The sequence below is a fragment of the Antennarius striatus genome, chromosome 6, assembly GCF_040054535.1.
Source record: "Antennarius striatus isolate MH-2024 chromosome 6, ASM4005453v1, whole genome shotgun sequence".
NCBI lineage: Eukaryota > Metazoa > Chordata > Actinopteri > Lophiiformes > Antennariidae > Antennarius > Antennarius striatus.
The window spans coordinates 15,991,104-16,012,006 of NC_090781.1; the positions used below are offsets into that span (position 1 = coordinate 15,991,104).

The window sequence follows — 20,903 nt, forward strand, 5'->3', positions numbered from 1 at the left end:
ACTTTTATGGCATACAAGTGTTGTTGTTGATCCTAAAGAGTAATATAAAAACAAATTGATTGTGAAATCCTTCAAGGACCAACATAAATGCTCACTGTTGTATTTCTCTAAGCAAAAGATTAACATTATGATCATGTTCACTGTACAATAAAAAAGAGTTTTAAACCATAGAAAAAGAGCCTATCAGACATCCTTTGGACATGCTGATCCTACTTTTTCCCAACAAGTGAGACAGACTCACAGGGCAGAGGACAGAGGAATCTGTCTCAAAACCAGATTTTTGGGTATACATGTTATTCTGTCATCAGAGGCCAAGTAAAAGGCTTTGCGGCAACAAGATCGTTCATTAGCAATAAACTTTCCAAGAGCAGAGAATCATTTTTTCCATCAGCTTTGTAAGAAAAACGTAATACATGGGTAGAAAGGTATATTTTTAGGCCACTTTGAATTTTGAAGAAATTTTTTTGATCTTGCTCTCTCCACCGATACTTGTTCAGACCAGCTGCCAACTGTTGCGTGCAAAGCTGGAGAAAAGACTAAATATAAATGTAAATTCCAGCATGTTGCTCAAAAGCCTCACAAATGACAGAATCACATGGACTACACAAATGAATGTACTGAATGTGTGTCATATACTTGTAATTTCTACTGACCTGGAAGAGTGCTGAGGAATCCATTCTGAATCCATCTGACCCGGGTTGTCTCATCAGAGCTAAAGCACCAGGGTCATCCACTGCCAGGAAAGCATTAAAAGCTACACTGCCAAATGACCGGGCCTGTGTCTCTGGCTGGGCCTTGTCCTGGAGTGAGAAGATTAAATACATTCAATAGGTTTGACCAGATAAAAAATATGCTTGATGTAGTGTGAGATATATTGTTGTTGCTTACAATTATCTTGAATCTGTAGAGCAGAGACGGAGCATCAGCCAGGCAGCCAAACTCAAAGTTGCTGGGGTTGTATTTTGGGACATATCCATCAGTTCCAGTGCACAGGAACACTTTCTCTATGTTACAAATAAAGGAGTCTCCCAGGTTCTGCACTGGATCTACCATCACTCGCCCATAAATAATGTCCCCTGAGGGAAGAAAAATATTGTTTTCATCACTGCAAAACACATATAACACATTATAATATGCATCTTTAAAATTACCATCAAATGTTTTTATTTTGCTCAGATCAGAAGAAAAATAATCTTGGAAACAAGAGCTTTCTGTACTTATACAACAGCTTTGAAAAATTGGTTATTGAGAGATAAAAAGGCTACAAATGTCATCAAGAAAGTTTATGGAGAGCTAATTTTCCCTTTTTTATAGTGTTTGCTGACAAAAATAATGAAAAATGTGTACTAAACTTAACCAAGCTTAAATCTTCACCACATAGGGATTTCCTTTTCAGCTGCAGAATGAAGGCATTTCACTGATCAAAACAACAAGTTTTATTTTCTATCTTTGTGACCCTTGTGTTTATCTAGCCTATAAACATTCAGGAGAATCTGGCATTTTATGACTGCATATTATGGCTTTACCCCGTGAGAATGCAGTGTCACTCTCCTGTCCAAAACCCATAGAGCCATCTGAGAGCCAGAGCATCCGTTTGGAGAGTAAGATCATCTGTGTGTTCAGACTGAACTCAGCAGCCACGGGGTCGCTAACCTAAATATATGTGAAGAGCACACAAACACACAAAATGTAGACAGGAAAAGAAACACATTTTTTAGACTTAATGTTAAGCTTGCATATATTTTGAAGGGGATTTTCAAAATATTTTTTCTTTTACTGCAAACTTGTCAAGGTGGTCTTTTCATACATGCTGGTCACATGCTGGTATCAGCATCAAGATTTGACATATAACACTGACACCTGCAGCTAAATATTGGATATAAAGAGGTTTGTTATTTGGAGATGTCCTTCCTGTCAGACTAAGGGAGATGAGTTGCAGTTTCATGAATACTTAATTTGATGGAATGAAAAAAGGTGAGATTCCTATGGGATCTTTCATGGGATGAGAGGCAAGAAAATGAAAGACAAGCTGAGAGGCAAAAACTAATGTATTAAAAGGAATGGATGAATGAAAGAAAAATCGGCTCTTCTTATTTCACTTACAGACATATGCATTTGTAAACTTTTCAAAAGAGCAGGAGGAATCTGTACTGAAGGATGTGCATAAAATCAAATATGAGACCTAATCCACACAAAAACATCTTAATTTCCATCAGTGCAACTGTTTTTAATGAGATTGAAGAGTCACAAAGGTGATCTAAAATGTAGCTGTTAACTATCATTAAATACAGAAGAATGAAACATGAAAATCTTTAATATGTACTGAACTAGTATGCTTTTGAAAACTACTGCCAAAAACTATTTTAACTTGTATCTTCAGTAACAATACCTGATTCGAAATTTGTACTGAGCACATATTTTTTTATTTACAAAAGTATAAAATATAATATAGAAATGTATTGTGAAGAGCTTTATTGTTGTAGATTGGGAACAGAAGCACTGCCAAAAACCCTTTTACTGTAGTTAAGGCTCTGTTTTCAGAATTAGCATTTGGTGCATACTCTTTGCCAAAGCCCACTTTACACACAACAAGTATCACTGAAGTAGGAAGATACTGATGAATATCACCTTCTGCTTATGCTGGTGTTAACTTGACAGAATTGATTACTGTTTTCTACTTGCTGTGGCATTTATTCTTTTGACTTATCTTCAATCACTTCCAGAATCTTGGTTTTGCTGACTACATTTCCCTTTATTGATTATGTATCGACCATTAGGCAAAGTGAGGTCACCTGTTGAAAGCGGATGTCCATGTCAAAGGTAAGAGGCTCTCTGGGATTGCAGACAGGAGGGATTGTGTACTCCAAGCCGGGAGGGGATGTACAAGGGATCAGTTTCACTGTGTACGTGCCAGTATAGTCACGAACCTGAGGAGAAGTTGTGTTTATCAAGCTTTATTGAATATAATAAAAGAAAAAACAATCCATTCATTCATTCGTTCATTCATTCATTTTACAGTACAGTAAAAATTACAGTCAAGGAACTTGACGCGGTGTCGGTGCATTGAAAGGCGGAAGAGAATAGTAGTGAGTGAGGAATGGGAATAGGACACAAAAACTATTTACAATTCACATTACGGTGAGTTTAGATACTGTATAAGGATGGTGATTGCAGGCGAAGACGATAAGTCCAAACAGTATTTATTCAGTATTTATTCATTCATTCATTTATTCATTTTCCATACCGCTATTTCCATTCACATGGGTCATGGGACTGCTTGACCCAGAATCCCAGCGGATTTAAGTGCATAAGACGGGGAGATGTTCCTCACACTTTGCAAGCACATCACAGAACCACACGAAAGACTAAAAATCACAAACACATTGACACCCTGAAAAAAATTAACTTACAGCAAAATCAGAGGCAAATGTCCACTGCTGCATGGGCTGGTTGTACGTTGGCTCATTCCTTACAAGACTGAGGTTAAAGGTCAAACCAGGGTGATCCGGACACATGACCATAGAGGTGAGTAGTGAAGCTGATGGAAAAACAAATCGGCTAAATTACATAAATCATATCATGAATATGGTCACTAACAATTCAAATTCTTATGAACAAATGTAAATAAAATGCTTCATTTCTTGCTAATGAAATTTGTCTGCATAAAGTTTGTCATGGTACAAACTGAAATGAATCCTACAATATTTTGCAACAAAAGACATGCTTTCTTTAAACATTTAGACTTAATATTATGACATGCAGCATTTTATGTCACACAAACAGACACAAACAGTTGAACACTCCATCAGATCTATACAACATTCTGTACCCGGGTGTGCAAACACAAACAGGCCTCTGAATTGAGCCTCAGTGCGGAAGTTGACAACCAGCCTTCCCTGCCCATTGATACGCATGCTGGTTGGGTACAGAGCACCTACAAAGACAGTTACAAGAAAATGTATTGCAAGTAATTTGAATGGCCTGATTTAGACATGATTGCAAACTACTGTCATAGTCTCTAACCTTGTAGCTCAGCCTCCGGTGGACTACCGACACCATCCCTCCATAGGATGGCAGTGTCGTACACAAAAGTCAGCCTCAGCTCTGACTGTAAGTCAAAGTGCTGCCACCCTCCTGCTCCCACAGGGGAGTGAAAGACATAGGATACATGGAGTGGGACTCGAAGAGTCAGATAGGATTGGACCAGATTCAGCACCTGCAGTTAAAATCAACATGTTCTGTTCGGGATACAACATTGTTTAATATTTTAAAAATTAATTTATCACTGTCAGAGACTGATTGAGAAGATATATCCCCCGAAACAATGTGCATGTGCAATTACTCTAGAGATGAAGAAAAATACTTTTAATGCTACTAATAACAATTATAACATCATGCCATAAGCAAGCTCTGTTCTAATAGTGTTACATTTGGGATCATGAGCATTAGGCAACTTAGAACACATTTTCTTCAGAAAAGCCATCATTAAGTTGACACAATATTCTACAGCTATTCAATGACTCAGTGTATTCTTAGTGTTCTTAAACTGCAAATTAAGTATTACATTTTATCCTCTGAACATAAACATTCACTGGGGTTGGTGAATTGCTTGAAATGAAACATTTTTAAAAGAATTGTATCCTAAAACCAATGACAGATGAGAGTGGTAAAAGTCTTCAGAAATAGTGTTCTCTGGTAAGTACACTTTCCTCTGACCTGTGATGAGCTATATTTAGGTGCCTGTCTTCTTCAACTCTCTGTTCATGTGGAGACGTGTTCAGCCTATGGGCGGTAAGAACTCAGATTTGCAGTATGGCCTTCTAACACAACCTGCTGGGCCTTAATAGATTCCTGTGTTAGTGTTAAGCCAGGTACTAAGCTCTACACTGTGTCATGACTCTGGCCTCGGCCTGCACAGAGCTGTCTCTGCTCAGCCTGCCTTCACTCTTAAAGCAGCTGTTGTGTCACAAGGAACCCACAAATTAATTTGCTTTCTTTTGCCATTGACCCTGCCTTCTACATCCTGACTCTGAACTTGTGATACCTCACTCTGTATCTGCATACTGTGTTTTGCTCTGTTCAGTAGTAACCATAGCAACAAACTTTACATTCAGACCTGCACAGCAGCTGAACGTATAGCACTAACACCTATGCTGGAACGACAGCTGAGGTGAGAAAATAGTTTTTATTACTTGATATGTAAAGCCAAGATCATTCACTTCCATCATAACTTGTAATTTATTTAAAATGTTGAATTTCGTGAATAAAGAAAGGAGGAATTGAAGTAATAATACTTCTGCTTTCTGATCACTGTGTATAACTACTGGCCAAGGTAAAGTTTATATTACGGGTAGCAGCCAACTGACTTGTTGAGACATGTTTGTCACAGCCGTAGACACATTAAATCCTGTGGCTCCAGGCAACAAAGTTCTGCCTGTTTTTATTAAATAAACCCCAACCCCCAAATTCTCCAATTATAATTTTAAACTGCTATATGTTCTTATATACCTTCAGAGCCAAAACGAATTTGCTGCAGGATGGTAATTAATAATAGAGAGTGCAGGGGAGCCTTCCACCATGATGTGCCCTGTGTCCCTTCTTTATCAGCACCTTAATTAACTGCAAGTCAACTAACTCTAGGTTCCTAAGGTGAATGTAAATGTTGAGGGCTTCAAGGCATTCGGGGGGGTTCAAAATCCCTACATTCTAACTACACAAATATCATCTGCTTGGAGCATTGAATTAAACAAGTTGAACAGCAAACAAATACAGACATTTATGAGGCTGTTGGTTATTGGCTTGACACTTTCACAAGACAAATAGAGGGTCTTACTTGGAGATGAAGGGAGTGGAGTGCTGTTATTCATTACTATGGAGGTTAACATGTGACTCCTAACAATAATGGATGACTTCTTGACATACAAGCATTTACTTGAACATTTTGAAATAAACCTAGAAATCAACCAGAGTTTTAATATGAGTCTAAACGATTGATGAGGATCTAAAACCCAGCAATATTTTTAAAATGAAAATGGCCAAGTTCACATTCCAGTGCTGAAGGAAGTCTGCTACTTTATCAGTTCTGGAGATGACAGAGAGGGTCAGAGGTGAGGCACAGCTCAAAGGTGGGCCTCCTTACCTGTCCGTCAGTTCCAATGGTGCCTCCACAGTCGCTCAGCAGCTCAGACATGTCGTAGTAGGTGGTGAATTCCCACAAACAAGCCTCCAAGTTGAGGTTTCTGTAGAATCGCAGTGTATTTGATCCTCTGAGGGAATTGTTGTATTGGTACGGAGCGGTCTCGCCGATGACTTCTGGGTTTTTGGTGGCTTCAGTAAGGAAGCTGTAGCGAGTCTTGACCTCAGTGTAGTCCAACAAATTAGAGCAGCGATGATTGCCAACGCGGGTACCATCAGGGCTCAGTGTGAGCTCAAAATTGGACAAAGACCTCGTTGACACTACAGGCAACATACCTGCCAGAAGATGAACACAAAGCAAACGGATTGAGGGGGGGGGGTGGATTAGACAATAAGGAAATGCTAACTGAGGCAATTTCTTTTTAAATGAATTTCTTTGAGATATCAAACCAAAACCAGGATTTTTTTCCAACTTCACAGAGGTTTCAAACCAACACCCTGCATCTAGGTGATATTGTAACTGAGGAAAGTATTTGTAATTATTCTATCTGCTCTTCTCACCATCGATGTGAGGCATAGTGACAGTTAGTTTGATGAGGTTGGGGTAATCTGGGTCTTCTGTTCCAGTGTACCGCAGTTTGGCAGAGAAGGGCTCTGCCCCCACTGTGCCTGTGACACGGGGTTGGCACATTCCTACAAACATCGCACAAACAAACAAACAAACATCAAACATTTAATTTCCATAAAGTTCCTCCACTGAAAATTTATTTCAGAGAGTGCAGCAACGCCTGAACAAAACGCATCCAGCCGTTGCTTGCAGCTCTGAGCCATTTCCACAAGAGAAGAAACAAACTAAAGAGTTAGCTGCACTCACCCTCATCCAGGCTGATGGACACGATGGGGCTACTGAGCTCCAGACCTTCATCCCCATTGGAGTTCACACCCCTAGCAGCACACTGGACTCTTGAACCAGCCTGGAAGTATACTGAATCTAGGGTAATGAGCTTGGAGGAGGTGAAGAAGGTATCAAAGTCAACTTCCCTCATAGGGCTAGTAACGCCATTGGGGCTGGATGGGGCGCTGACGAGCCAACGGTAACGAGTTAGGGTGTTGTTGATGTTCTCACTTTTACAGATGGAGCCTGTTTTGTCATAGTCTGGGTACTTTGGGTTACAGGCCTGGGAAGAAGAAAAGTACATTATGTAAGTAAAAAAAGAAACAAACCTTCAGCTGCAAAAGTAGCATCTGTTAAGTTTTAATGAGCTCTCAAGCATTTGTTTGTGTATATCTCTTATACACTATTTACAGTAATTAAAAAGTATTTTCTTAAAAAGCAACAGAAAATCTTGTTAAATGAATCATTATCAGCAAAAATGACAAGCATAAAAATATGTCTCTACATAGTCCCTATATTATCTTTTGGAACTTACAGTGATGCATATGACAGGGTATCCGGCCACAGGGAGAGAGTCCCTGGACTTGTCGATGTCATCGTAATGCAACAGAGAGACCACTCTGGGCACCGAGGGGAAGGTGACATCTGCCATACTATTGGTCTCTTCAATGTAGACTATAGCTTTGGTCATCTGTTCATTGACAAACAAGGTCAATTAAGACAATATCAATGGGGGAGGGAAAAATGCTGCTTGCTTCTAAAGTAACAGCGAAGTAGTTACACATATTACAATGAAAATATATGATAATTCATCTTAATTTCCACCTTTGTCTCTGCCACCATGTTCTCATCAGGCTTCAGATGCAGAGTGAATGCCTCCCTCATTTCTCTGACGCCATCATACAAAATCTCCACCTCAACATAGTGCTCTGTGTCGCCAGCCTTGAACACTATTTCTGTAGAGAAACAGAGGGTTTTACAATAATTTTTTAGACAAATTTCAAAATGAATTTACTGATTTTGAAAAACTTACCCTCAGAAATAGGATGGTAGTCCTCGCCAGAGGTAGCAGATCCATCCTTGGTGTGAACTCGTACAACAGAGACCTTGGAGGAGTCTCCAACACGCAGCACGGGGACCTTCACCACCGACACTTTACCACTTTCTTTGGGCTCATTCACACTGAATTTGGACTCTCCAAATCTAATGATTGGCTCTGAAAGCATGGAATTCAGTTTTCATTGTGCCATAAAACTGCAATTATAAAATTAAACTATACATTGAACAGTATTTATTGATATTAATCTTTTACTGAAACAGCTAGTCTCATTGAGACCTTGATCTCTTTTGCAAGAGAGCTGTGCAAAAAGAAATCAACACATACAGTAAAGACATACTGAAGCTGATGATAATTTACAACCATAATTGAGTCAGTCGTCAATTCACATCTTTGTGAATTTACTGCCTAAATGCAAATATCATAAAAGCACTATGGCAGTAAGCAGGAAACTGAGATGAATGTGCTATCAGCACAAACAAAATATTTCCTCCTTTTCTACAAACAAAGCTTGATGTTATGATCACATACAAATTCAGCACATGGTGGCAATTAAAAAGAAATACAGTAGAGAACAGCTTGAAATAGCAAACCAATGGACTCTTACTGTCTGCATTGTCATTAATCTTGATGAGTGTTTCATTTTGCTTTCCGATAGATGCTCCAAATGGAGATTCACTCTTGGGACTTCCCAACACAAGACGGAGCTCTTCCTCTTCCTCATGTTCTGTGTCGTCAACCAGCAGCAGTACACATGGTTTTTCGATCTCTCCTGTGAAAAAAAAGAAAAAAGAAAAGTACTTAAGATTAATGATTAGCCTTATAACTCATTTGAACATGAACAAAACAACGACCACACAAAGTGGACATGTTCTTGTTTTTACTCCATCACCTGGTAAGAAGGTAATGATGGAGGCATCTGTGTTTGGCCTTTCATTGAAGTCCATCATGACCTGAGCTGTCGCCTGCCTGCTGTAGCAGCGTACTGTGGACTTGTAGCTGATATCACCACTACGATATACAGTAGCAGAGATCTGTCCTGAATTCTCATTGCCTATATACATGGCATCATGGAACTGCACCTGTGGCACTATAACAACATAATCAGACCCATTAATTGACACTTGAAAATGCAGCATACATATTGCAAATATTTATTTAAATGTCTGCATGAATTTTGCTTGCAAACTAGATTTTGTACTCACAGTCTGAAACAGAATCATTGATGAGAATAGTAGTCTTGCTTGGTTCTCCAAGTATGCCATTCATGGGCATCCGGAGCACCAGTTCAAACTTCTCTGGCCCCTCCAGCACCGGCTGACCCAGGTCATCGAGGATGGTTACACGAAATGTCTGCATGGTGACCCCTGGAGCAAAGTCCAGATTCTGGCTGATCCCCACATAATCCGTGCCAGCTGCTCCAAAACACAATATGGGTCAGGCGTGTTCATGAGTGCTCATGAGACACAGTGGATATAGCACAAATGGATGACAGCATTTGATCTTATTTTAACAGTGGTTCTCGTATTACTTCATGATCAAGGTGAAAATATATACTTCTCATGCAAAAGGGTTGCTTTCTATTCCATGGTTGAACAGAAATGAACAGTTGGAAATTTTTGTGTGATTAAAAGACAGCTGTAAGAAACTGCATACCTCTGAGCACAAACAGGAGCTGCTTGTCATTATTTACCCTTTACCCACATGCTTTTCTCCTGTACCGTATTTCCCGCACTATAAGGCGCACCTAAAAGCCTAAAATTTTCTCATAAACCCGTAGTGCACTTTATAATCTGGTGCGTTTTATATATGGATTAATATTCATATTAATATTGGTTAAATCATGATTGCTGAAAAAAAGCCGGCAGTCTGGCCGCCAGTCGTGCCGCACTCCGCCACCAGAGGAGCCCCCTCACAAGGCACTCGGGCCCACGCCCCCTAACAACGGTAGTCAAGGGGCGTCACCGAAGTCCCGGCTCTGACTGAACTGCTCTCAGACGGTAGAGCAGACTGTAGGAGCACCGGTGATTACGTAGCAAAACATAAGGAACTTTCAACAATTCTATTAATAAAGTTTGACTGACTGACTGATCTCAGTATTTCCTAACTATTTGGCGTCGGAAATAACCCACTTTAAACTTAATTGGTCTAAAAAATGCCATTGTGCTGGAATCTAGTGACGGTCCATTCTATTAGTCTGTGGAAACACACGGAGAAACTGGCATAAAGGTGAATGAAAGACCCTCAAAGCTGAACTTCCAGCCTTTTCTGAAATTTCAAGAGCAGAGTCACTGCTAGACAAAGGTGCCATCAGTTGTGCTGCAATTGATTTACAAATGTAGTTGATAGCTCTGGGCGGGCGGCGGAGGGGCGCATTCAGGCTTGTGTATTCTGTCTGCAGCGACGTGCTGTGAGATTCACGGCGGTGAGACACCGACGTTAAAGTCAGGTCTAGGAGTAAAACAGCGTCATATTTGCCAGTAAATTAACAGCCTGACATTAAAAACTAGTTAAAAAATTGTTTAAGACACACAGCAGCAAATAGCTGCACCTCACCTCCGACTGGACTACCGATCGATCGAAACAATATTTAATTAATAAATGAAGACGAACGTCAGAGCTTAAATATCTGCTTCGAACTTCAGATCAGGAAATAATCTGCTCTGTTCTCACTGACTGCACTCGTAATGAATTTAACCAGTTTTTAATGTCAGGTCTTTTAAAATGCAGGTTGACTTCTTTCTAAGATGGCAAAGTGATCAAGTGATCAGGTTTCCTTGATGAGAATCAGAATGGCTTATTGACATAACAATAGGGGCCATTCAAAGGTAGTCAGGAAGTCATGAATGCAATCATGACTGTCTGAGCAGCGCGGCTCTACCTAGTGGACGGATTGCACAACTATAGTCGCTGCAGTTTATCAAATACATTTTATTCATTTTTTATTGTGTGCGCCTTATAATCCGGTGCGCCTTATATATGAAATAAATTATAAAACAAATTATTGAGGGTGCGCCTTATAGTCCAGTGCGCCTTATAGTGCGGAAAATACTGTACTTACAATGCTTTTTTCTGCATAAGTGTGGCCTGTAATTCTACTCATTTGCATTTGATTAAAATGTAGGCAAAAGCAAAGATGTATAATCAGTAATAATGAGTGTATAACGGCAATCGGACATCTGGGTGTTAAAGATAATCGAGGCTTAAGTGAAGGGTAGAAAAGATAGCAAACAGTCTTTACAGTACAGAGTGCTTACCAACATGCAGCACAATCAGAATGCATTCCAAAAGCCGTATCTTCACTCAAAACACCATTATCCTTACCACGGAAGGTATATCTAATGCCTCCGAGATAAAGGCCCACTGGGCTCCCCCCCTTAAACAATGTTTACATTCCATATGACACCCACCCACATATTCAGTATTAACATCTCCTTGGGTTCCTTAGACTCAGGAAAACAAAGAGGATGACTGAAGTCTGTTGTGTTCACTAGTTTACATTTCTCTAAGCATTAGGTAGTTGTCTCACTGGTACACATACCCTCAGCAGAGACAGGATCTGTCTTCCTGGAGCGCACCGTGACAGTTCCTCCTTTGGAAAGATCAGTCCCCGTCCTCCATACCTGCACCTCCATGAAGCCATCACTCTCATCCACGTGATAGTCTGTGTTGCCAAAGTAGAAGACGGGAGCTGGGAAAAACAAAAGAGTAAGGAGTTAAAGGGATGAGGAAAAGCACACCGCTGGATGTAATCTATAATCATCTTTTGGTTGTTACACAACAGGATACTTGAATGCCAGTTGTAATTGTGGAGTTCAATCTGTAAAAGCTAGCATGCACTCTGATATTGCATCTGATTACAGAAGAAATTGTGAGAATGTTTCCATTAAAACACCAGCAGGTAGTCAATACAGTAATTGTAGCCCTAAACAATGCTGTCTAATTTTGTTTTGGGGCTATTTCTACATCTCCAACAGATGCTTAAAGACAAAGAGCAACCTGAAGGGACAGCTGAATTTGCTGGTTTTGTTTTGGATGAGCTCAGTGGTAAACCTGACTTGATGGAGAAGGGCCTGAGAGGAAGACAGGAGGCCTGACAGGAGGTCTGGGAGATGAAGAGCTCGAAATGCCAGTCCAGGCCTGCATGACTGCAATTAGTGTTTCTATGAGCTGAGATTCCATTGTGGCCGAACTCACCCACTTTTATCCTACTTAACCATTTCCAATGCTGGTTTCTCTCCTCAGTATATGTGTCCTGCTGCTTGTAATGACTCAGAGTCAGGGACCTCTGTTCATGTTCCCTTTAGGTGCTATAGGCAGCATATTGAAAGCACTGTCATTACAAGAAGACAAATGTCAAAAAACTGCGGGGAGTCATTGTTATTGAGAGGAATACAGAAGCAACTAGAGCAGCCAAAAGACAAGCCAATACAAAACAAGCAGGTAAGTACAAACAGTATGAAAAACATATACTGTATATTCATACATTTGTACTACATAGTCATTTATCAGTGATATAATGACTAAAGGGAACAGGCCACTGCTTAGCACTGAAAACTGCCTTTTAGAGGAACTGTGACCAAATGAATAAATTAAGTGAATGCCAACGGCCATGGGCACAGTTGTAGTTTCCATGACAATGGAGGTCCACACCTATCAAACAGAGCTATATTGTTTCTCATCACATCGGATGAGGAAAAAAAGAGACTAGGGATGCACCACTGAATGATGAATTCATTAAACAACAACAAATTCACACTGCTGCTACTGCATGGTGATTATGTTATCTAATGAAACCAAAATACAAGAGCTGGACAAGAAAGAAGCTGTCAAACGGTCTGTTGTCAGGCGCAATAACTGATCAGGAAAAAAGAGCTTATCATTTTGCACTGTATCATTATTTTTCAAAGTAATCTGAGGCTCAGAAGAAATCGCATATTTTGTTGGCGCCTGCTTTGGCAGCAACAACTCTATAGTGACAAGATAAGACAAGTTCTAAAAGCGAAATAATCGTTTTAGGCAAAGCCTTGGGATTTGTGGTTCTCAAAGGAGCCATCACTGTGGCTGAAATAATATTTCTCCTAAGAGCATGCAAAGGACAGAAAACTTTTATGCTTTAATCTGCTCTGAGAGCGCAACCAGGACAATGAGTGCTGCATCAAGAGCCTTGCAGCTGCCAAAATTTCTCCCCACAGAGAACCCAAACAAAGATGGTTTTGGATGCCTTAGTCCCTAACAGGAGAGGTAATCAGATCTACAAGGTTGGCAGCCAGGAAGTTGGGCCCTGTTGTGCCAGTCCAGTAATCAGATAAGGTTTGTGAAGCAGACAAACTGTGCTCCAAAGATCTATGGCCCATTAACTGAAAGGTAAACCTGTGCTCCTGCACTCCATCAGCTCAACCAGCATACATCCCACAACACATCTAATGTCATCACAGAGAGTCCATACGTACATATATCTAATTAATTTGTAAAATGATTTACTTACCATAAAAACCATTTGATTTATTTCTATATAGTTATGACATTGATTCAGTGAATCTTAAATGATGGGATGAAAAGCTAGGAGGGGCACATGCAACCCTTGGGAATATGCTCTGTGAAACTACCATTTGCTTCTCCATTTTCTCATTCATTGCACATCTGATACAGAAGGTTGTAGTGACAATTTCATGTATACATGTAGTGTACCATTAACTTTAATTGTTAGAGTGTGTGTAAAAAGTATCGGCTTCTCTACTGTGGTGTGGGTTTTTTCCTTTTATTTTTATTTTGCACAGAGCAACTGCCTGAACACACACACACACACACACACACACACACACACACGCACACGCACACACACACACGCACACCAAAGAGTTTGCGTGGCAGGGTGGGGGTGTGTGAAATAAGGGGGCTTAGCAAAAAAAATAATAATTGAGAAGCATTGTTTTAATTAGTGTTCCCTTCCATATTAGATCCATACATATTTTAAATTAGAAATAAATGCACTTTATGAATCACAATTATAGTCCTCATCTTATTGTGCATAAATATCAAAGCCAAACAAAGGAAATATCTTTACTGCAGCTTATGTGAACATAAAATAGAATAAGAGTCACAAAAGGAGGCATCACACACGAACTCAGGCATCCCGAAGGGGACTGATCCACTCCCACTGACTGCTTGATTTTGCTTGAACTTCGCATGATATTCCCACAGCACCAAGTGGCTTGTCTAATGGTGAGGTTCAATTGAACCCTGGCAATTGGTCCTCTGGCCACAGTCTTCTTCGCAAATCTCTCAACAGGAGAAACAGCATACAAAAGCAGTTCCACATTCGATACAGAATAATCTAAAACTTAAACCACTGGTGAACGTGAGAAATGCTTCCATTTTCACATAAGGGTCGGGTTTGAGTGTCTTGAGGATGCCAATTAAAATCAGCACTTCTCAGCTTAAATATTTTGGACATCTGTTTATATTTGAATGAATGGGAATCCAGGTGAAGCATAATGAAAGGGTCTAAGGGTTCCCTCTTGATTCACCCCATCCAGGATATATTGCAAAAGCATGGGCTCCACCCATTTAAAACAGCTCATAATCATACCTTCAGAACCAGAGTGAAATTTACAGGCAACGAACACAAGACTATAAATACACGAGTCAAGTCCTGCTGTACAGGAATCCTCATGTTTTACAGCCCAAAACCACCACACATTTTCCCGGATGCACAGTCAATATCAAACAACAATTACCTCTGCAAGAAAAGACACGTTTCTGACAGCCAAAAGACAGAGTGGAAATTGTACGGATGTGGCTGTTCATGTGCAGATGGTCTGCCGCTGGGAAAATAGCAAGCAGTTTGAGGATAGCAGATGTCTATGTATGCTACTGCAGAATGCATGGTCACCTTGTAAAGTTTACAGTCTTGCATGCCGACCTGCCAGAAGATTTACATTTATACCGACAAAATGAAAACATAAAACATGTTCCTTGTGTGAAAAAGTAGTTGTTTGACAATAAGCTTCAGCAGCAGCTCCATTTCTATTTCAGCACTATTTGGAGGTGTCAGTTGCAGTTGTAGATGTGTCAAGAAGACAGAAAAAAAAGTGTAAAAAGCTTTTTTGCTTAATGTTAAGGTCTCACTTGCTATCAAAGTAAGACAGCATCCAGCTTTAAACTGCAGATGTTAGTGTATGCGTTTCTTGTTTATACCACAAGTACTTTTTTTTTTTTTTCTTTGAATTTATCAATTTGATGTCCCTCATGTTTACTGACTATGGTTGTACCTTGAGATACGGGTCTAATTCGTTGCGTGATTGAGCTCATAAGTCAAACAACTTTAAGGTCTAACAAGTTTTTCCCATTTGAAATAACTAAAATCATTTCAACACCTTCCTGCCTTGTAAAAAAAAAACCCCACAAATTTTTTTCAACCAATAGACATGCATACTTTGCCTGTGCATACTTAATCAGATATAAGTTATTTAAACAATGATAAAGTATGAAAATAAATTCATGAGCTACATCTATCTGCATCAATTGGCAAACTCGCAGTGTCCTGAAGGCTCATATCTCAGGTTTTTGCTCGTGTGTCGAACAAAAATATGGATAGACCAAACGCTGATGCCTCAAAGAAGTTGGATGTTGAGCAGTATTTCAAAGCTTTCCTGTCATTTATTTTGTATTTGTTGATCCAGTTATTGTCTTATCCTTAGTGTCTAAAAATTAGGAGACTAATATTTAGTTTTTGTCTCTTCTGTTAAATTTTTCAGTTGATTCCCCATTTCTGAATTCTAACATATAATATTTATTGTTTTTCTCTACCTTTGTGTCTGCTTAATTTGAAATGTTATCCATATCCACATTGGTGTACCTCCTCTGAAGTCTAGGTATTGACTGCCCCTTTCCTCCCTTGTATACAGAATTTGTGTCCTGGAAAGCATACTCATCAGATCAGATGATAATTTTTAATACTACTTTTAAACGTCAAATGTATTTAAAATTATAATTACTTATAAAAAAAAGACTATATGACATTTTCAAGGTTTTCAGACCTTTGTCTTGTTTAACAGACAAGTAACAAACCAATTCTTTGGAACAGAGCTGTGTTCAGAAGATCAGTCCCTGATGAAAAACCAACATAAACAAACAGAAGAGATCGAATGTGCATCACGCTGTCAATGGTCCCTCAGTACCTTAGCACTGCTGCAGACAGACAGTTGCTTCTGTTGAAGGGTTTGCTCAGGCTAGAAACATAGTTTCTGGAGACTGACATGCAGTAAGTGATACATGAATTTATGTGACTGTCGATGAATATTTTTCATTAACCTTATGCTCAGAGAAAAGAAACTGTTAACATTTCTTAACTGCATTCACAGTAGCAATGTTGTATCTTGTCAGACAACCTCACAGTATGTTCTGTGTGAGGAGAGAACTGTGTTATCTGTTAAAATGTCAAATTTACCATGTGTACTAATTATTAATACAACGACTCAGTGTGCATAATTTACTGGGATAGACACGTGTGGTGTGAGTCTTATCTTACTTGTCTTTTCTGGGTTTCAGTAGAAATATAGTGTCAGAAAATCGATCTGCTTCCTTCTGTGGATATAAAACGTTCTTTTGCTTATGAACAAAACATGGCAAGTGTCAGGTTTATTAGATTGTATCTGGAAAAGTTATACATAAATACGCAAAACTTTGTTGGAAACACTGAAATTTTGTATTTTACATAAGTATAATATTATCAGTATTGGTAATAGCCAAATCATTAATTAAATGATTGATTCTTCTTAATAAATAAATGTCAACAATATTATTCAATCATGAATCAATTTATGAAGTCTGTCCTTATTGCTATTTATCAATATTTTCTGAATTAATTTCCTCCAAGACCCCAATGGTTAAAAGTAAAAACACAGAGACCACCCAGTGGGAATTTCTTGAGTTTTGTTTGCACTTTCTATCTCAGATCAGATGCCAGCATAGTTCTGAGCCAGAAATACAGTTTCAATTAATTTGCCATGTGAGATTCTGGCGGTTTGCATTCTAAACAAAACAGATTTGAAATTAATTCCTGTCTGAGGTTGAAGGTGTGCTAATTAGTGAATGTGTTGCTTGGAAAGTAAACATCTTTGCTTTTTCGTGGCACAACACTGGTCTACAAAATCGGTCATTAGTGCAATAAACAACTTCACATGGGTGTAAAAAGTATTCTCAATTTAAATTCACATAAACAGTCAGCTTAACATCAGAACCATGGCCCAGAGCATGAGTGAGCTACAGCACTGAGGCAGTCTCCAGTTTGTAGCTGCAAAGATGGCCAAGAATGCTTTTGCCGAGTGTGTATGTACTGAAGGTGCCTTATTTCATTACACTATGTTACTCCAGTTGGATGCCTTGAAACGAAGACATATTGCATATATTGTGTGTTTCTGAGAACCCCTCGAGCCCACAGCTCATTGTAACTTCTGAAAGCCCCCCCACGAAGGTCCAGCAGGGGCTCTCCAGGCTCAGACAGGTGCTCAGCCAGGCACCAATGCTTTCCCCCCATGAACAACGGCTGCAATAACAGGAACGACAAAGAAGGATGTGGTGCCCCGACTGCCTCCCCTCCATATATAATGGAGCAGAGTTGGTTGCAGCAAAGGAACCTGGATTATGTACTTAGATGCAAAGCCAAGAAAGGATAGCTGAGCTTTAAGTGGGTGAGAATCTCCTACTGGCGCTTCCCTCCTCTGGACAGGAGATCAGTCTTACTCTGCCTGCCTCAAAGCTTTACTTTACTTGACTTCACTATCAACACTCGCGCCATTTAATTATCACCTCCCTCAAGGAAATATGAAGGCTTGGCACCACGTTATGTCAATCATGTTCTATTTATTCAGTGCAGGCTGACACCCTAAAAAACACAAGCACTTAATCAAAATTATACTTTGGAGGGTTGTTGCATCAGTTTGACAAATCTTTTGTACACGTGTGTACACATGTTTGCCTGTACGTATACAGTATGTGTTCAAGCTGTCAAGTGATTATGGACACATCTTAACAAGGAGCAAGGAGCCTACAATTAAAACTATAGCGTCTGGCCCCATTTATCTTCACATCTCACTAAGTCTGGACAGCTGTAAATATTATAATTAGAGCATCATATTAAAAAAATAAAACAAAGGATGTTCGTGCCAAAGGAGGGTGCAACCTAGCCATTACAATCATGTTGCATGTTGTTGTTGCATGCTTGATGAAATCTGACAACATATGTGCAGAGGGAAATTTTTATCGTCTCTGAGCAAATCTGACAAATGCTAGAGGCAAAAGAAAACACAATTCAAAATAAAGCAGGAATAAATCTGATTACAGACACACTGGTTGTCCGTCTGAGTCGAAGTAATCCTGTAATGCATTTAGCTTTTCTCCAGTATCTGTGTGAAAATAATAAAGGTCTAATAAAGGTAAAGGGATGCCAAGTTGTGTCATATCTGTCGAGTCAAAATATCTTTTGGTGTATTTTATAATGAATTGATATTTCAAGCTGCAGAACCTGGATTACTGAAGCATGTCACTGTTTATAAAAATAATCTAAGAAGTTAAAACCACTGACTCTCTATAAACCAAAGCAAACATAAAACAGAGTATACCTTCTGGATTCCAGAACTAGAATGCAGATATCTATGAAAGTCACCATGCTGTTCACAGGCAGGGAACTGTGGAAAGCATTAACGATTTGTGTTTCTTCTTCTAAGAGCACTGTCAAACCCATCATTTGTATTACTTCCTGACATTTATGTGTTTTATTTGTCAGTCTGTGTCTCCTATCCTTATCGTAAATGTAAATGACAAATATATTTATGCTCAGAGGTAAATCAACAATCTATCCAATCGGTTAGCTCTCAAGGTGTTGTATAGATGCATGACATGAACATGTAGTCTGACCCACTCATTCAGAATGTTACAGCTGTTTGGAAATGTTATGACTGGAGCAGTAAAACACGCTTCTTTGTGAAGCAGGCTTCACAAAGAAGCGTGCTTTGTATGTTCTGTTAAAAACGTGTTGTCTTGGTAGTCTGGAGTCAAAACCAGGAGCAACAGACGTCAAAGGACCAACACTCTCTATGGTTACCCTGGTGTAGTAAGAAAACCCCCTCCTTCCTCTAGCAGTACAAACAAATCCACTTTTCCCTTAAGACAGACACACTTTCACAAGTGTATCGGTTTTCAGTTAAAGTGTACAGCATTTTGGCACATATAAACTGAAGAGATTTGGTTGATTCAAACCACGGGACAAGACTTTATGTCAATAAAGTTGAGTCCACTTTAGCAGGACACAAAATAAACCCCAAAACACAAATTTCTCAAGTATCCTGAGTTTCTGAGTATCTTAACCAGCCAAAGTAGATCAAACATTGCACTAAATATAGCATCATCAATGCAATTATCTAGCTTCCAAAAGATTTTGATTATAGGAAAAAACATTCTTCCCTAATCACGCTGGTTTTTTCAGCTAAAGTATTGCCTGCTTGCAATTAGAGAGCCTTGATTTCACAGCAGTGCTTCCAGAGATCATGAGAGTGATAGGAAACTGAGGAATGGCCGTCAGGTGTTGTAGAACAAAGAGGTGCCAAGATATGGGAGACAGCCCTCCAGTATGAGCCTGCAGATACAAGATAAAGGCTTAATCTCCAGGAAGGAGGTTTGCACACTCAAATGATTTTTTTTTTTTTTTTTTACAAAGCATAACAGAAAATAATTAAAACACACCATTCGAAACCACTTCAATAAATCTGTTGTCTGTCTTCAGCTTTGCTTTTCTGTTTGAAAATCTTTTTGGCTCATTTTCTACAGCAGTCACAAAACTTTTTAAACACTGATCTTCTGTTCCTCTCAAAAGTGCGTATTCATTACAAATATGAGGTACAAGTTATGCAGTAAAACCTCAAAATCGAACAAATGAGTCCGTCTAGACAAGGAACAGGCATGCTGCCTTTTTTAGGCTTTTAATCAAATTAAAAAAGCCTTCAAATTTGAAAGATAAAAGGCAAACACACAAAAAAACTTATCTCTAAACGCCACAAAGAGATTCAATTATCAAAGCCTTTCTATTTCTTTTATACCTACGCAAACTACCAGACACTGCATTGCATTCAATTTCACACTTCAAATCTGTGAAATGTCATTTTACCATCGTCCATATCAGGAATGATTGCAATTCTGGCTGTAGGGAACTCTGAGCCCAGACGGCCCCCCATGGGCATGCTGAGGGTGACATTGAAGCTTTCCTCGTCTTCATATAGAGAGTCATCAATGATCACAACCCGGCAGGATTTCTCCACCTCTTCCTTGTCAAAGCGCAGGATGCTGTGATGGTCCTCGGGCCTGGAGATGTAATCAGAGTAGGAGAGCACGGTAGTGGGGATGGTCCCTGTGGCTGAAACTGAGTGGGAAAAGAATTATAGTAGGCATAAGTTAATGTTTAATATTGGCAACAATTTTTTAGACACAAAAAACTATATATATTACTTCCCTAAAATTGTTCTCTGTTGAATGACAATGATGACTTACGTCAGAGAATAATACAGTATCTTATCAAAACGTGACAAGACAAGGTTCCTTCACCCAATTTATTTATACACACGCACGCACGCACGCACGCACGCACACACACACACACACACACACACACACACACACACACTTACTTACGAGTATATAGCTATGCAGGAAAGACGAGCATTCAATTCCAACTACATTTTAACATTTACATAAATATTTTGAAACAAGGCACATCTTTATGAAGTCATTTTTTCCCGTTTCTGACATTTTAAAGGTTTT

The 20,903-nt window shown here is 39.4% G+C and overlaps 1 protein-coding gene across 1 annotated transcript in view; it reads right to left on the reverse strand.

Annotated features, from left to right (window-relative positions):
• frem2b (FRAS1 related extracellular matrix 2b) overlaps positions 1-20,903 on the reverse strand; it is a 55,979-nt gene that overhangs the window by 2,661 nt on the left and 32,415 nt on the right. Inside the window, exons 6-23 of the mRNA XM_068316735.1 lie at positions 20,254-20,505; positions 11,629-11,778; positions 9,293-9,502; positions 8,980-9,177; positions 8,695-8,859; positions 8,064-8,246; positions 7,856-7,986; positions 7,566-7,721; positions 7,010-7,313; positions 6,697-6,828; positions 6,140-6,471; positions 4,024-4,216; positions 3,830-3,934; positions 3,411-3,538; positions 2,793-2,927; positions 1,527-1,653; positions 889-1,076; positions 654-800 (exon numbers count right to left, since the gene is read on the reverse strand). Of these exons, the coding sequence (XP_068172836.1) occupies positions 654-800; positions 889-1,076; positions 1,527-1,653; positions 2,793-2,927; positions 3,411-3,538; positions 3,830-3,934; positions 4,024-4,216; positions 6,140-6,471; positions 6,697-6,828; positions 7,010-7,313; positions 7,566-7,721; positions 7,856-7,986; positions 8,064-8,246; positions 8,695-8,859; positions 8,980-9,177; positions 9,293-9,502; positions 11,629-11,778; positions 20,254-20,505 (3,236 nt within the window). The remainder of the gene's footprint in view (positions 1-653; positions 801-888; positions 1,077-1,526; positions 1,654-2,792; positions 2,928-3,410; positions 3,539-3,829; positions 3,935-4,023; positions 4,217-6,139; positions 6,472-6,696; positions 6,829-7,009; positions 7,314-7,565; positions 7,722-7,855; positions 7,987-8,063; positions 8,247-8,694; positions 8,860-8,979; positions 9,178-9,292; positions 9,503-11,628; positions 11,779-20,253; positions 20,506-20,903) is intronic.